Raw genomic sequence first — 17,244 nt, forward strand, 5'->3', positions numbered from 1 at the left:
CAACTCTTTGCTTCCTGTCTGCCAACCAGTTCTGTATCCAAGTCAGTACCTTACCCCCAGTCCCATGTGCATTAACTTTGCACGCCAATCTCTTATACGGGACCTTATTGAAAGCCTTCTGAAAGTCCAAATACACCACATCCACTGGTTCTCCCTTATCTAATCTACCAGTTACATCCTCACAAAAATTCGAGATTAGTCAAGCATGATTTACCTTTTGTAAATCCATGTTGACTTTGTCCAATCCTGTCACTGTTTTCCAAGTGCTCTGCTATTACATCTTTTATAATGGACTCTAGCATTTCCCCCACTACCGATGTCAGGCTTACCGGTCTATAATTCCCCATATTCTCTCTACCACCTTTTTTAAATAGTGGGGTTACATTAGCTACCCTCCAATCCATGGGAAGTATTCCAGAGTCTATAGAATTTTGGAAGATGACCAGCAATGCATCTACTATTTCTAGGGCCACTTCCTTAAGTACCCTAGGATGTAGATTGTCAGGCCCTGGGGATTTATCCACCTTCAATCCCATCAATTTCCCTAACACCATTTCCCTACAAATACTGATTTCATGCAATTCCTCTCTCATTAGACCCTATTTTCCCCGACATCTCTGGAAGGTTATTTGTGTCCTCCTTTGTGAAGACAGAACCAAAGTATATACTTAATTGGTCTGCCATTTCTTTGTTCCCCTTTATAAATTCCCCTGATTCTGACTGCAAGGGACCTACGCTTGACTTCACCAATCTTTTTCTCTTCACATATCTATAGAAGCTTTTATAGTCAGTTTTTATGTTCCCTGCAAGCTTACTCTCATTTTCTATTTTCCCCCTCTTAATTAATCCCTTTGTCCTCCTTTGCTGAATCCTAAACTGCTCCCAATCCTAAGGTTTGCTGCTTTTGCTGGCCAATTTATATGTCCTCTCCTTGGATCTTATACTACCCCTAATTTCCCTTGTTAGCCACGGTTGAGTCACCTTTTTTGATTTATTTTAATGCCAAACAGGGATGAACAAATTCTGTAATTCATCCATGTGATCTTTAAATGTTTGCCATTGCCTATCCACCATCAACCCTTTAAGTAACGTTCCCCAATCCATCCTGGCCAACTCGCGCCTCATACCATCGTAGTTTCCTTTATTTAAATTCAGGACCCTGGTCTCTGAGTCAACTACTTCACTCTCTATCTTAATGAAGAATTCTATCATATTATGATCACTGCTCCCCAAGGGGCTGGACACACTTCCCGCACACATGGTCGTCAGGGACACAGGAAGTGGTTGAGCAGAATGACAGCTGCAGCAGGCAGGTGGGGAGCTCGAACGTGCAATTGTTAAGTGAGTGGGGCACAGCGCAGTGCACTCACTCAGGCAGTGGGGGAGTTTACTGAACAATTAAACATAAATACCACCACCCCCCCACACCCCACCGCCGCCGCCCCCAAGCATTGAACAGCTTGTGACAAGGCCTCCCGTACAATGGACAGAAACACTCCGAGACAATAATCCACCCACAAATATTCAGGAGGCAACTGCATAAATTATGCAAAGTAGATCTGCAAAGGTTTTGGGAAATCCATTTATTGGTTTTGTATTCAGTACAGAACGATTCAAATTTGGATGCAGCAGACCGCATGAAAATACATTTTTGGGACAACTGACATGGACTATTTCATCGCAAGAACACTCACTAGAAATATCTATTACAAATCCTTGCGGCTTTCCAATACAGAATAGGCACAACTCACTCGAACTTGGTGCCGAACCGTGACTGTGTTTGCTCTCGGAAGACCGGATGAGCCTCAGCGTGCCGACAGGAACCTCATGGAGTCCAGCACCAGGGCAGGGAACTGGCCCGCTGACCTTGGATACTGGCGCTGTCGACTCACGTTACAGAGGGTGGGCGGGCAGGCGGCGGGAAGTGTGTGAACCTGCAGCCAATGACTGTAAACGTTGGCTGGAAAGCTGTGGTCGCTCCAAGCTGATGGCACGGCAACGCGGCCCGCACATGGATTAGTGCCTGACCGGACAACCAAGTGAGGCTGGCATGGAGACAGTGGCTCGTTGTGCTTTACTTCAGAGCCAGTGTGGGCTGTCACACCCCGATTTACACTCGGCAAGTACGGGCAAAGTCACTGCAAAGTCGCTGAACACCGATACTAAACTCGGTGTGTGCTAAAAGTAAAAATAAAACACTAACAGGCCTGGGGCAGATCTGCCAGTGTCTGAAAGGGCAAATGATTTAGCTACAATTTTTCAGTGAAACGGACGCCCTGAAGCGGTTGGGGGTGGGGCGGAATCACAGCTGGAACTTTAACCCCTTTCAAACTCTGGCTGACCTGCTGTGACTTTCCTACTTTTACTTGAGATTTCAAACATTCACAAGCTGTTTTTAAAAAAAAACATTTGTTTGAATCTTTAACAGAACTTAAAAGTTCATTGACGGTCTGGATAAAGCGGGTGAGATTCGCCTGTCGTCACACACTTTGCAACAGCACCACCTGCTGGCAAGAGGAGAAGATGTCGCAGCATCCTCCACCCCCCAAAAATACCTCGACTTATGCCGCCCATAGAAATGGTCAACACGGGGACTTGAGTCGACCAACTGAAAAGTTTAGGGGTCGCTTTCCATTTTTTACTCGTTTGACCCATACAGTCCCCACCGCTTATAGCGGGGAACCTTTGTGCAAACATGATTTGCCCGCTATACGCGATGGCCGGTATAACCTAGTAGCGCTGTTACAGTACTCTACTATATAACAAGAATGTTGTAGATCACAAATAAACTAAACAAGACTGCATGCTATGCAACTAGCTTTATTTAAACTGCAGTCCGTGCTCAGTACAAACTGTAACCCACAGAGGGGGGTGAAGAGGGCTTACGTACATAAAAGGGAATTGGGGGGAATTGCACCTTAACGAGGGGCTAATTACTTATTTTAGCTCTTGCATTCAGTGCGCCTTAACAAGGTGGGAACTGGTCAGTAAGCACAGATGTCTCTGCCCGAAATAAACGGAGCTCTAAGACGCTACTACCGGCAACTGTGACATTGACGTTAATGCATCTGGTTAATGGTCATCACTTCTTGCTCAATATAAGCGACTGCCCGCTTAACACGTGTTGATAAGACACTGAGGCCTCTATAGCGTGCACGTGGGCAGTGTTACCTAGTAACAGAGCCAAAGTCCTTTCTTGGGGGTGTGGGGGGGTGGGGTGGGCATAAGGCACTGAGGTTTGATGTCGCATGGTCCATGTGTGTTCTGTAAGGGGGTTGAGGGGAAGGAGGAGGGGCAGCAGCGAGATGCTGGTACCTACCTATAGTTTTAGTCCTTTACCGCATTCCCGCTTGGCGGTGGGGGAAGGGGTGGAGGGCGAAGCAGGAAGCTTTAATCCGAGGAGCCAGCCTCCATCCCAGCACTCGGCCTCAAGCGACTCTTCTCGGATCTTCCAGGGAAGTCCGAGCTTCGTGGCGTGCAAAAAAAATGATCAGTGCACACTTTGAAACGATGGAGCTTACAAAACATTACGAAAAACAAAATGGCCGAGGCAGCGCTGGCCTAAGCACAAGGGAAAGAAAATGGTTGGTTGCCTAGCAAGCTGTAGGGTTGCCAAACCCCCCAGGATTGTCCTGGCGTCTCCAGGAACGCTAGATTTAATCTCCAGGACACTTATGCAAGCCACCTGGGGGAAAAAACTTCTAGCTTTGAATCTCTGAACACTTTGTTATTATTGGAAGATGGGGAAAAAAAATTAAAAGGATGTTTGAGTGACAATCAAGTATCGTCCAATTGGGTCTTGAGCTGCCTGTTCACTATTCCCAAATGGCACGGGCAAGGTGGTGCCCCGCGAGGCTGGGCATGTTAGGCGAGCAATGGGGTGGGTTGGAGGTGGGAGGTCATGTAACGAAACCTCCAGGGACACGTCCAACCAGAGTTGGCAACCCCCAGCAAGTTTTCTCTCGAAGCCTAGCAAGCTAGAAATGTACAAAGACAGAAAAAAAAGATAAAAAATAATTAGATATATTTTTTAAAAAGCACCTTGTTTTACCTTTTCCTGAATAACATAAAACTAAAAAAAAAGGTATTCGGGGGTCGACTTTATGTGAACCTTCCGGAGGAGAGAAGGGAGCCGGATTGGAAGTCCTTAACAGATCCACCTGTACAATCTGTCGAAGAAGCTGGGCTGCAGGATGTGGGAGTATTCATTGGCTCGATAGATGGCCGCCCTCTCCCCTAACCCGATTTGCAGCAGGATGTCCATGTCTATGTCCGGCCCAACGGCGATCACCGTGGGCACGACGTCATGCTTGCGCATGGTGTCCACCGCCTCGCCGAGGCTCTTGTTGCCGCTGGTGCCGTCGGTGATGAAGACGAAGGAGAGCTCGGCCCCCCGTCGGGTAGCCTGGGGTGTGGAGCCCGGCCTCTGGACCAGGTTGTGGATGCCGTAGATGATGGCGGAGCCCACATTGGAGGCCGAGTCCAGGTACTGCATGCTGGCCAGCGAGTCCAGGATGTCGGTCCGGTTACGGCTGAAGCCGAAGACTAGCTGCTGCTCGTCCTCGCTGCCGTACTGCAGGAGGGCAATGCGGGCCCCTGTGGCGTCGCTGTTGCTCTCGGCCAGCGGCAGTGTGGTCGCCACCTTCTGGACGAACTCCCGCATGTGCCGGAAGTTGGTCTCACCCATCCGCTCCGAGCCATCGACCATGAAGACCAGGTCCACCGGGCGCCGCGTGCACGGTGCCACGGCAAGTTCTGGAAAAGAGAAAAAGTAAGTTTTATTCGACACGGTCTATCTGTCTGGCCTCCTCCCCCTCGGGGAGAAACAGTGACAGAAAATGGAGCAACTACCTTAAGTAAAAACAACAAAAAAATTCGAAATGAGCTCTCAAAGGCCCTAGTAGATAAGAAAGAAATAAATTGCATTTCTATAGCGCCTTTCATGGCCTCAGGACGTCCCAAAGCGCTTTACAGCCAATGAGGTACTTTTGAAGTATAGTCACTGTTGTAATGTAAGGAACGCAGCAGCCAATTTGCGCACTGCAAGCTCCCACAAACAGCAATGAGATAATGACCAGATAATCTGATTTGGTGGCCTGGCTCTAACTTTAAGAAGATGTTTCCTTGTTCTTAATTCCCTCACCAGAGGAAATAGTTTCTCCATATCTACGCTATCTCCATATCTACACGATCAAATCCAACAAAGATATAACGGCCCAGTAATTCCTGTCGGGGGCTTGCCGCGCGTGCAAGCCCCCGATGTGCACTTACCCGGCGCGCCGACATCTGAAACCTGGCCTGCAGTGGATTTCCTGTAAGTGGCCCGGTTCTGATCTCGGCGTGCTGTGCTAACCTGACCCAGCGGCGTAGTTAGTGCGATGTGCCGGCTGGGATCAGGTGAGCACTGTTCAGCCAATCAGGGGAGGGGAAACTTCATTCATAAGTTTGATAGTAAAGACTGTCAAACTCATGAAAAGTACGGCACCCCAAAACACTACTTAAACTTTAAATAAAATTTTAAAAAGCATCCCAATAATTAAATTAACTATGAATAACTTTAAAAAACTATTTTAAACAATTAATCAAATTTTTGAAAAAAATAAATTTTTTAAAAATAGGGTCTAAAACTAAACTTACCTTACTGTAGATTCTTTAAAAATAATAAACCTGTGGAAAAAAAATTCTAAATTGTACTAAAAGACCACTTACCTGTAAAACTAAGTACTTACGTGTGGTTTTTCAATGCGTAAAAACCGGAGCCCTTTACACATGCGCAAATCTGTAAAAATACAGGAAATCCAAGTCGCATGCGCTGCCCAATACCGCGCATGCGTTCAGCCTCTTAACCCCTTGGGTCAGAGGACAGGAAATGCCGGTTTTCAGCGCATGCGCTGTGCATGCTGAAAACCGGCAATTCCTCCTGGCACACGCGTGAGTACCCCGTCCGTACTCACGCGTTGTGACAGGAATTACTGGGCCAACGTGTGAGCCACTGATCCCAAAGTTTCTGTACGTGCCAAAAGGAATTCTGCTCCTTCTGTCAGCTTGCCGTGGTCCGGCCTTGTTTCCCGGGCGGACAAAAATCTATCTATCTCAGTTTTGAAATTTTCAATTGACCCCCAGCCTCATAACAGTTTTTATGGGGGAGAGTTTTCCAGATTTCTACCACCCTTTGTGTGAAGAAGTGCTTCCTGACATAATTCCTGAACAGCCTAGCTCAACTTTTAAGGTTATTCCCCCTTGTCCTAGACTCCTCCACCAGAGGAAATAGTTTCTCTCTATCCTAGCAAATCCTTTCAAAATCCTATAAAACTCAATCAAATCACCACTTAACCTTCTATATTCCAGGGAATACAAACCTAGTTTATGTAATCTCTCCTCATGATGTAACCCTTGGAGCCCGGTAACATTCTGGTGGATCTGCACCGCACTCCTTCCAAGGCCAATATATCCTTTCTAAGGTGTGGTGCCCAGAACTCCAGGTGTGGTCTAACCAGGGCTTTGTTTAGCTGTAGCAACACTTCCTCCCCTTTATATTCTAGCCCTCTAGTTATAAAGGCTAACATTCCATTCGCCTTTTTGATTTATTTTGCACCGGACTGCTACATTTTAGTGATCTGTTTACATGGACTCCTGAATCTCTTTGGACCTCCACTGTGCCTAGCTTTTCTCCACTTAAATAATACTCGGATCTATTCTTTTTTGGTCCAAAATGGATGGCCTCACACTTACCTCCGTTTAAATCCATCTGCCACAGTTTTGCCCACTCACTTCATTTATCAGTGTCTCTATGTAATTTTATGCTCCCGTCTACACTACTTAATATGCCACCAATCTTTGCATCATCGGCAAACTTGGATATATGGCTCTCTATTATGTTATCAAAGTCATTAATAAATATAGTGAATAGTTGATGCCACAGCACAGATCCTGTGGGACACCACTAGTCAGTAACTTCCAATTTGAGTACATACCCATTATCCCTACTCTCGGTCTTCTATCGCGAACCAATCTCCTAACCAGGTCAATAATTTGCCTTCAATTCCATGAGCTTTAATTTTACCTAACAGGCTCTTATGTAGAACCTTATTGACCGTCTTCTAGAAGTCCATATAAACTACATCCATCGACGTTCCCCTGCCTACTACTTTAGTTACTTCCTCAAAAAATTCAATTAGTTTTGCTAGACATGACCTACCCTTTATAAATCCATGTCGGCTCTCTCTGATCAGCTCAAATTTCTCTGTCATTTTGTCCTTAATTATATAGATTCCAAAAACTTACCCACAACAGATGTTAGACTAACAGGTCTACAGTTTCCTGATTTCTATCTCTCTCACCTTTCTTAAATAATGGAGTTACATTTGCAATTTTCCAAACTAAAGGGACAATTCCTGAATCGAAAGCGCTTTGGATGATTATGGCTAAAGCATCTGCAATTTCCTCACCTACTTCCTTTAAAATCCTGGTGCTGATCAGGTAAGGAAAAGCCTACAGATTATACTGTATTATGACTCTGGGATCCACAATGAAGCAATGGGATGGCAGGTATGGATGCCAACATGGGCCAAACATGCAGTCTTGGGAACATCTGTAAAATGGGCATTGACTTCAAGTGGATTACGTTACATGCCGTACACTCAGGGGAGAAGACATTTCTACTTAGTAACTTGTACACACTAGGCCACGGTTCCCAGGATCTAGAAGAGACACATGTCCTCTCTAGGCATCTGTACCTCAGTTGACATAATCCACTTATGCCCAGTGACAGCAGATTTAATCTCGGATAACAAGAGATCATGGAATCGCCCTATTTGGCATTCGGCTCTGAATTTATCTTCAAACCGCTCAGCGACCTTTCAACAACGGCCACTTTGCTCCGACTACAGGACGTTCACAGTTGGGCTCCGTTTCAATTTCAGTTGATCTAATAACCAAAGAGGAGCTTTCTTTGCTCCTGGTAATTTCTTGCTTGTTGCCCTCATTTAAAAAAAAGAGAAATTGAATGGACAAAACCAAGAAAGTCCCAGTTGAATCCAATAAACAGATCCAACAGCATTGGAAGCAATCCCGGACAGGATCATCTCCCCATTTGACGTCAGAGAATCATGCCCACTCACTAATTTTTCTGATTTTCTATTTAATACAACTTGACCCATTTCAGAGGCATCCTTCTGAGGCTCGAGTTATGTGTTATTGGTTAGTAGTTCTGTCATAGCGTTGCTGAAATGGAGATCTTTGACCGACCACCACCCTCCCCCTTTCTGCTTGCAGTGTGCCACCAGCCCTTTATTAGGCCCATTGAAGAGATGATAAAATGGAGGGCTGTTGTCGGAGGCGCAGGTTTCAGCTCCCTCCCGCTGTCGGGTGAAGCGGGCAGGGCAGGGATGCCATTGGTGGAAAGTTACCCCACTTGATTCGTATGGCTGGTGAATCTGGGGCATCCATGTTTACCATGTTTAGCATACCACACAGTGGAGTGCCACACAGCCCCCCACCCCCAGTGACAGAGTGTTCAGGCCCATGAAGCTCAAACAACTCATTCCTATTTGCGCTTCTCTCTCTTGTCCACTGGTTTGTCCAGTTAGAATTCTGTGGGCTTGGAGGTTTGGGAAAGGGTTCTTCTTAGCACTGTAGTCGCACTGATGGATCGATCCTAGATCAGAACACCAAGATTGGTTAATATCAGTAACTTCAGATATCTGCACATTAATGGGAAATTGGATTTAAGCTTTATATACGGGCCTTTCCCTCCACCTATAGAAAAAGCCTGGGCCCCCACCCCCACAGTGTACAACAGACAAAGGTGCAACTAGAGTCCAGTACAACGTGAAACAAAAAAACACCTCGAAAATGCTGGAAATACAGGGCAGGTCTAAGGTGCAAGAGGGAAGACAGGTTAACATTTTGGGTTTGTACCCTTTGTCAGAACAGTTCCGATTAATCCTGGCAAAACACTGTACCCCAAACGTTAACCACTCATTCCCCATTACAGGTGCTAACTGACCCGCCCCATGTATTTCCAGCACATTTTGTTTTACGTTTACAGTGTTGTACTGTGCAGAGTAACAAATAGTTTTTGTAATATTCACAAGGGCCCATTAGATCAGCCACATCCAGTGCAGAACAAGGGCGGGGTTTGCACACGTGATGTCACCGCACCAACTTTTGGGGGTTGGGGGTCTCGACCACCGAGGTCTTTGAATGAAAGTGTTTCCTAACTGTGCAGGTGCACATGGGCTCACTAGTGTCTGTGAAGGGCTATGTTCAAAAACTTGTTACCCAGGTTTTCAAATGGGTGGTCTACCAAGCGGCCCGCCCCAAAACCAAAACCAAACCTAAACCCTCCAACTCTGAAGCCGTGGCTCAGTGGGCAGCACTCTTGTCTCCGAGTCAGAAGGTTGTGGGTTCAACTCCTACTCCAGAAACTTGAGCACAAAATCCAGGCTGATACTCCAGTGCAGTGCTGAGGGAGCGCTGCACTGTCGAAGGTGCCGTCTTTTGGATAAGACGTTAAACCGAGGCTCCGTCTGCTCTCTCAGGTGGACGGAAAAGAGCCCATGGCATTATTTCAAAGAAGAGCAGGAGAGTTCTCCCTGGTATCCTGGCCAATATTTAACCCTCAATCAACATCACTAAAAAAAGATTATCTGGTCATTTATCACATTACCGTTTGTGGGAGTTTGCTGTGCGTAAATTGGCTGCCGTGCTTCCTGCATTACAACAGTGCCTACACTTTAAACAGTACTTCATTGGCTGTACAGCGCTTTGGGGTGTCCTGCGGTCATGAAAGGCGCTATACAAAAAAAAATATTTCTTCTTTTCTATTAAAACATCAGCCAGCAACCGAGAATAGAATGAAACGTTTATTAAATGATACATGTACATGTTGAAAACCGCATTAGAAAGGCAGAAGTGTGCGTCACCAGCAGCAGGTGCAGGCTCCTCCACTTAACAGCAGCTTGTGTGGGAGGAGAGAGTGGGGGGCGGGGAAAATCAGGAAATCTGAAACTAAATCAGAAAGTGCTGGGAACACAACACGAACCATCGGCATCCGGGGACGAGGCAAGGCAGGTGAACATTCCTGGGGGGGGAGGTCCCCTTCATCCTCCATTAGGGTTGCCAAGCCTCCAGGATTGCCCTGGAGTGTCCAGAAATGAAAGACTAATCTCCAGGACCTGAGCGACCCGGGAGGAAAATCATTGGGGGTCTTAAAAAAATTTGTCTGTCATTTAAAAAAAAAATTCTCTCTGGATATTAGTTATAAAAATATTGGAGACGGGATAAAAAAAAAGGCTGTTTGACTGAGAGTCAAGCATCATCCAATCGGGTAATTAAGAGCCTGCTTGCTTTCCACTCGCTGCGAGGATGGACGTGTCGGGCGACCAATGGCAGGAGCCTGAGGGCGGGGCAGGTGGATGCGGGAGGTCATGTGATGGATCCTCCAGAAATAGGCCCAACCAGAGTTGGCAACCCTAATGTCCATTTGGAGGGTCCCCACTCAGGCTCTTCAGATGCTGATCGTCCTTATCTGCACTTCCACCAATTTCTGCTTTTAGGACCAGGCTTTGCTTCACAGCAAGTCTAGGCAAGCATAGATTTCAGTTCCCCCACCACCCCAACTCTCGGATTTCAGTTAAATGGACCGTTGTTTGATCTGGATTCCAGGAGATCCATGAAACAGTTCCTGTGGCCTTTACACTGCTAAATCCCATTCCCCTATCCCAGCAGCAGATTAATTTATCCAGTTTTTTTTGTTATGTGTCATCATGATTCCATTGTTGGGATAAGCGAGCCAGAGTCAGGGGTGCAAACAGCCCCGGGAACGTGTCCTGGCTTCCGACCTAAGCAAGCGACAGTCTAAAAGCAGCTGTACAAACCTGGGCTTGATTACACCCGAATGGCCTTTTCCGACCCTTTTATACCCTCTAGCCTACCGCATTGGCCAGCTGCAAACAGCTCCTAGTGACACGATGCAAGGCTCAGAATGAGAAACTGGGAGACAAGCTGGCTTTTCATTGCCCTTCAATAGCACTGGGCCGGTAGGAATCAGTGTGTTCCGTGAAGCATTAACTGCCACGGAAGAATCACACAGCCAGTTCTCCTAGCACAGTCCCATCGCTTTGTCAACATTCCCCGTTATATCACTGTAAACCATTTTAAAAGAATCTATGAATAAATCTGTCCAATTTTTTCGTTCCTCTCCGCTGGCGAATTTGGCCATCCCTGCGGTGTAGGCCATAGTCGCTACCAGCTTGGTGTAGATGTCTGGGTGCTGAGCAGTTTGCATGGCTGATTTAAATTCCTGGATTGTGGGAAACCACTTATCAGTGCAGGTCTCAATGTCAGGGCAGAACGGGATAACTGGGTATGGTACATCGTTACTGTTTAAGGTATCTGAAAACGATTAAAAAGAAGAGTTTAAGCTCGCTGGCACTGGCTGACAGACTGTACCATTCACTCAGTAACTAGTTAACTCGCCCAGCTACCCTCAAAATGCTTCTGGTCACAGTTTGCGGATAAAACAGCATCTGTACAGCAAGAGCATTGTGGCTTTTATAAATAGCAGCACAGAATAGCAGAGGTGGCTCCATTATAGAAAGGACAAGAAGGGAGAGAGAGAGAAGGAAAAGAAAGAGAAACAGAGGAGAGAAAGAGAGAAGGGAAGGAAAGAGAAGGAAGAGAAAGAGAGAGGAGAGAAAGAGAGAAGGAAAAGAAAGAGAAAGAGAGGAGAGAAAGAGAGAAGGAAAAGAAAGAGAGAGGAGAGAAGGGGAGAGAAGGGAGAGAAAGAGAGAGAGGAGAGAAAGAGAAAGAGAAAGAGGAGAGAAAGAGAGAAGGAGGGAAAGAGAGTGAAAAAGAGAGAGAAGGGAGAGAAAGAGAAAGCGAGAAGGGAGAGAAAGAGAGAGAATGGAGAGAAAGAGAAAGAGAAGGGAGAGAAAGAGAAGGGAGAGAGAGGAGAGAGAGAGAGAGAAGGGGGGAAGGGAGAGACAGAAAGAGAGAAAGAGGAGAGAAAGAGAAAGAGAGAGATGGGAGAGGAAGAGAGAAAGAGAGAGCGAAAGAGAAAGACAGAAAGAGAAAGAAAGAAAGAGAAAGAGAAAGGGGAGAGAGAGAGAGCGAGAGAGAGAGAGAAAGAGAGAGAGAGAAGGGAGAGAAAGAGAAAGAGAGAAGGGAGAGAGAGGGAAGGGAGAGAGGGAAGGGAGAAAGAGAAGGGAGAAAGAGAGAAGGGAGAAAGAGAGAGAAGGGAGAGAAAGAGAAGGGAGAGAGAGAGAGACAGAGAGAGGAAGAGAGAAAGAGAGAGAGAAAGAGAAAGACAGAAAGAGAGAAAGAGAAGGGAGAGAGAGAGAAAGAGAGAAAGAGAAAGAGAAAGAGAGAAGGGAGAGAGAGGGAAGGGAGAGAGAGGGAAGGGAGAGAGAGTGAAGGGAGAGAAGGAAGGGAGAAAGAGAAGGGAGAAAGAGAGAAGGGAGAAAGAGAGAGAGAAGGGAGAGAAAGAGAGAGAAGGGAGAGAAAGAGAGAGAAGGGAGAGAAAGAGAGAGAAGGGAGAGAAAGAGAGAGAGAGAGGAAGAGAGAAATAGAGGAGAAAGAGAGAAAGAAAAAGACAGAAAGAGAGAAAGAGAAGGGAGAGAAAGAGAGAAAGAGAGAGAGAAGGGAGAGAAATAGAAAGAGAGACAGAAGGGAGATAGAGAAAGAAAGAGAGAGAGAGAGGGGGGGAGAGAGAGAGAAGGAAGGGAGAGAGAGAGAAAGAGAGAAAGAGAAAGAAAGAGAAAGGGAGAAGGGAGGGAAAGAGAAAGAGAGAAGGGGGAGAAAGACAGGAGAGAAAGAAGGGAGAGAAAGAGAGGAGAGAGCGAGAGAGAGAGGGGGAAGGGAGAGAAAGAGAGTGAGAGAGAAGGGAGAGAAAGAGAGAAAGAGAAAGAGAGAGAGAGAAGGGAAAGAAAGAGAAGAGAGAGAAAGAGAAAAGGGAGAGAAAGAGAGAAATAGAGAGAGAGAAAAAGACAAAGAGAAGGGAGAGAGAAAGAGAGAGAGAGAGAGGGGGAGAGAGAGAGAGAGAGACAGAAGGGAGATAAAGAGAGAGAGAGAAAGAGAGAGGGGGAGAGAGAGAGAAGGGGAGAAAGAGAAGGGAGAGAGCGAGAGAGAAGGAAGGGAGAGAGAAAGAGAGAAAGAGAAAAGGGAGCGAAAGGGAGAGAAAGAGAAAGAAAGAGAAAGAGAGAAGGGAGAGAAAGAGAAAGAGAGAAGAAAGTGGCGGAGAAAGAGAGAAGGGGGAGAAAGAGAAAGAGACAGGAGAGAAAGAGAAAGAAGGGAGAGAAAGAGAAAGAGAGAAGGGAGAGAAAGAGAGAGAAGGGAGAGAACGAGAAAGAGAGAAGGGAGAGAAAGAGAGAGAAGGGAGAGAAAGAGAGAAGGGAGAGAAAGAGAAAAGGGAGAGAAAGAGAGAAGGGAGAGAAAGAGAAAGAGAAGAGAAAGAGTGACAGGAGAGAAAGAGAGACGGGAGAGGAAGAGAGAGAAAGAGAAGGAGAAAGGAGAGAAGGGAAGAAAAAGAAAGACTTGAACCCACAACCTTCTGACTCAGAGGAGAGAGTGCTACCACTAACCCACAGCTGACACTGCATTTTCACTGAAGCAGAGAAGGCTACAAGGAGATTTAATTGAGGTTTTTAAAATTACAAAGGGTTTTAATAGATTGAAGAGGGAAAGCCTATTTCCTCTGGTTAGGGAGTCAGTGACAAAGGGTCATCAGTTTAAAATTGTCACTGGAGAGAGTCAGGTGGGTTCGGGCTGCAGTCAGAAATAAAAAGTGTGATCGTGGCTTTGCAGTAACTGTGCATGCACAATATTCCTGTAACGCCACACTAACTGCTTCTGAGTAACTTTACACACTCAGTTCTTGTGCACGTACAGTTGTTCCTATCTTGCCAGATCTACCCCCATGGTACGAACAAATTTGGCTCAACCACAGAACCCAGTCCATTGGGAATGGTTCTGTAATATAAACTGGGTGCCAGGCAGAAAAGGTTCTTCGACATAGTTCAGTGCATATCTTGTCTCCCACTTCATGCAATCTGTGGTTTGGTCCATATACCCCCTCCTACTTTATGGAATCTATGCTTTTGTTCATACATCTCTTCCCCCTTTATGTTAGGCTTGATTCAGTCTATACAGACCTTCCCCTTCTTATAATGCATGCTTGTGCCATTGCATCCTTCTCCTTCATATAAAGAATGGTTGAGTCCATGCAGCACTCCTCTTTTGCAGAATGCCTAGTTAGCTCTATGTATAAACTCTCCTTTCATACACAGTTCAATCCATCTTTCCATTTCCACAGTGGTCTCAGCTTGTTGAGTGCTTCTGTTTGCTTGGGGGATAGTGGTGGAGTGATTCATCAGTCTCACCCAACACCATGGTAGTATCCATCTGTGCTGTCCATTCCAACAATGTTCCTAAAGCTGTATCTATCCATGGTGTCCATTCCACTGATGGTCCAAGGGGCTATATCTATCCACAGTGTCCATTCCACTGATGGTCCAAGGGGCTATATCTATCCACGTTGTCCATTCCACTGATGGTCCAAGGGCTATATCTATCCACGGTGTCCATTCCACTGATGGTCCAAGGGGCTATATCTATCCACAGTGTCCATTCCACTGATGGTCCAAGGGGCTATATCTATCCACAGTGTCCATTCCACTGATGGTCCAAGGGGCTATATCTATCCACAGTGTCCATTCCACTGATGGTCCAAGGGGCTATATCTATCCACGTTGTCCATTCCACTGATGGTCCAAGGGCTATATCTATCCACGGTGTCCATTCCACTGATGGTCCAAGGGGCTATATCTATCCACAGTGTCCATTCCACTGATGGTCCAAGGGGCTATAGCTATCCATGGTGTCCATTCCACTGATGGGCTAAGGGGCTATATCTATCCACAGTGTCCATTCCACTGATGGTCCAAGGGGCTATATCTATCCACAGTGTCCATTCCACTGATGGTCCAAGGGGCTATATCTATCCACAGTGTCCATTCCACTGATGGTCCAAGGGGCTATATCTATCCATGGTGTCCATTCCACTGATGGTCCAAGGGGCTATATCTATCCACGGTGTCCATTCCACTGATGGTCCAAGGGGCTATATCTATCCACAGTGTCCATTCCACTGATGGTCCAAGGGGCTATATCTATCCACGGTGTCCATTCCACTGATGGTCCAAGGGGCTATATCTATCCACAGTGTCCATTCCACTGATGGTCCAAGGAGCTATATCTATCCACAGTGTCCATTCCACTGAAGGTCCAAGGGGCTATATCTATCCACAGTGTCCATTCCACTGATGGTCCAAGGAGCTATATCTACCCACGGTGTCCAATCCACTGATGGTCCAAGGGGCTATATCTATCCACAGTGTCCATTCCACTGATGGTCCAAGTGGCTATATCTATCCTTGGTGTCCATTCTACTGATGGTCCAAGGGGCTATATCTATCCACAGTGTCCATTCCACTGATGGTCCAAGGGGCTATATCTATCCACAGTGTCCATTCCACTGATGGTCCAAGGGGCTATATCTATCCATGGTGTCCATTCCACTGATGGTCCAAGGGGCTATATCTATCCACGGTGTCCATTCCACTGATGGTCCAAGTGGCTATATCTATCCACAGTGTCCATTCCACTGATGGTCCAAGGGGCTATATCTATCCACAGTGTCCATTCCACTGATGGTCCAAGGGGCTATATCTATCCATGGTGTCCATTCCACTGATGGTCCAAGGGGCTATATCTATCCATGGTGTCCATTCCACTGATGGTCCAAGGGGCTATATCTATCCACGGTGTCCATTCCACTGATGGTCCAAGGGGCTATATCTATCCACAGTATCCATTCCACTGATGGTCCAAGGGGCTATATCTATCCACAGTGTCCATTCCACTGATGGTCCAAGGAGCTATATCTACCCACGGTGTCCAATCCACTGATGGTCCAAGGGGCTATATCTATCCACAGTGTCCATTCCACTGATGGTCCAAGTGGCTATATCTATCCTTGGTGTCCATTCTACTGATGGTCCAAGGGGCTATATCTATCCATGGTGTCCATTCCACTGATGGTCCAAGGGGCTATATCTATCCACAGTATCCATTCCACTGATGGTCCAAGGGGCTATATCTATCCACAGTGTCCATTCCACTGATGGTCCAAGGAGCTATATCTACCCACGGTGTCCAATCCACTGATGGTCCAAGGGGCTATATCTATCCACAGTGTCCATTCCACTGATGGTCCAAGTGGCTATATCTATCCTTGGTGTCCATTCTACTGATGGTCCAAGGGGCTATATCTATCCACAGTGTCCATTCCACTGATGGTCCAAGGGGCTATATCTATCCACAGTGTCCATTCCACTGATGGTCCAAGGGGCTATATCTATCCATGGTGTCCATTCCACTGATGGTCCAAGGGGCTATATCTATCCATGGTGTCCATTCCACTGATGGTCCAAGGGGCTATATCTATCCACGGTGTCCATTCCACTGATGGTCCAAGGGGCTATATCTATCCACAGTATCCATTCCACTGATGGTCCAAGGGGCTATATCTATCCACAGTGTCCATTCCACTGATGGTCCAAGGGGTTATATGTATCCACAGTGTCCATTCCACTGATGGTCCAAGGGGCTATATCCACCCACAGTGTCCATTCCACTGATGGTCCAAGGGGTTATATCTATCCACGGTGTCCATTCCACTGATGGTCCAAGGGGCTATATCTATCCACAGTGTCCATTCCACTGATGGTCCAAGGGGCTATATCTATCCACAGTGTCCATTCCACTGATGGTCCAAGGGGCTATATCTATCCATGGTGTCCATTCCACTGATGGTCCAAGGGGCTATATCTATCCATGGTGTCCATTCCACTGATGGTCCAAGGGGCTATATCTATCCACAGTGTCCATTCCACTGATGGTCCAAGGAGCTATATCTATCCACGGTGTCCATTCCACTGATGGTCCAAGGGGCTATATCGATCCATGGTGTCCATTCCGCTGATGGTCCAAGGGGCTATATCTATCCATGGTGTCCATTCCACTGATGGTCCAAGGGGCTATATCTATCCATGTTGTCCATTCCACTGATGGTCCAAGGGGCTATATCTATCCACGCTGTCCATTCCACTGAAGGGAGTGAACATCAGTCCCCCTCCATCCTCCCACTTGGTGTCTGAGGGAAAACAGGAGTGGGAACTTTGT

General features: G+C 46.6%; 1 protein-coding gene across 2 annotated transcripts in view; it reads right to left on the minus strand.

Moving 5' to 3' along the window:
* Positions 1 to 1,568: 1,568 nt before the first annotated feature.
* Positions 1,569 to 17,244, minus strand: part of col6a2 (collagen, type VI, alpha 2) — a 135,156-nt gene continuing 119,480 nt past the window's right edge. Inside the window, exon 29 of one of the 2 annotated variants that reach the window (XM_085985443.1) lies at positions 1,569 to 4,755. In XM_085985443.1, coding sequence (XP_085841569.1) covers positions 4,148 to 4,755 — 608 coding nt within the window. In that variant the 3' untranslated portion in view covers positions 1,569 to 4,147. Of the gene's footprint in view, positions 4,756 to 9,853; positions 11,398 to 17,244 lie in introns of those variants that run through there. The other variant, XM_085985444.1, reaches the window with a different exon arrangement.

The sequence above is a fragment of the Somniosus microcephalus genome, chromosome 4 (genome assembly GCF_052327205.1).
Source record: "Somniosus microcephalus isolate GS21.2 chromosome 4, FLI_Smic_1.0, whole genome shotgun sequence".
Taxonomy (NCBI): domain Eukaryota; kingdom Metazoa; phylum Chordata; class Chondrichthyes; order Squaliformes; family Somniosidae; genus Somniosus; species Somniosus microcephalus.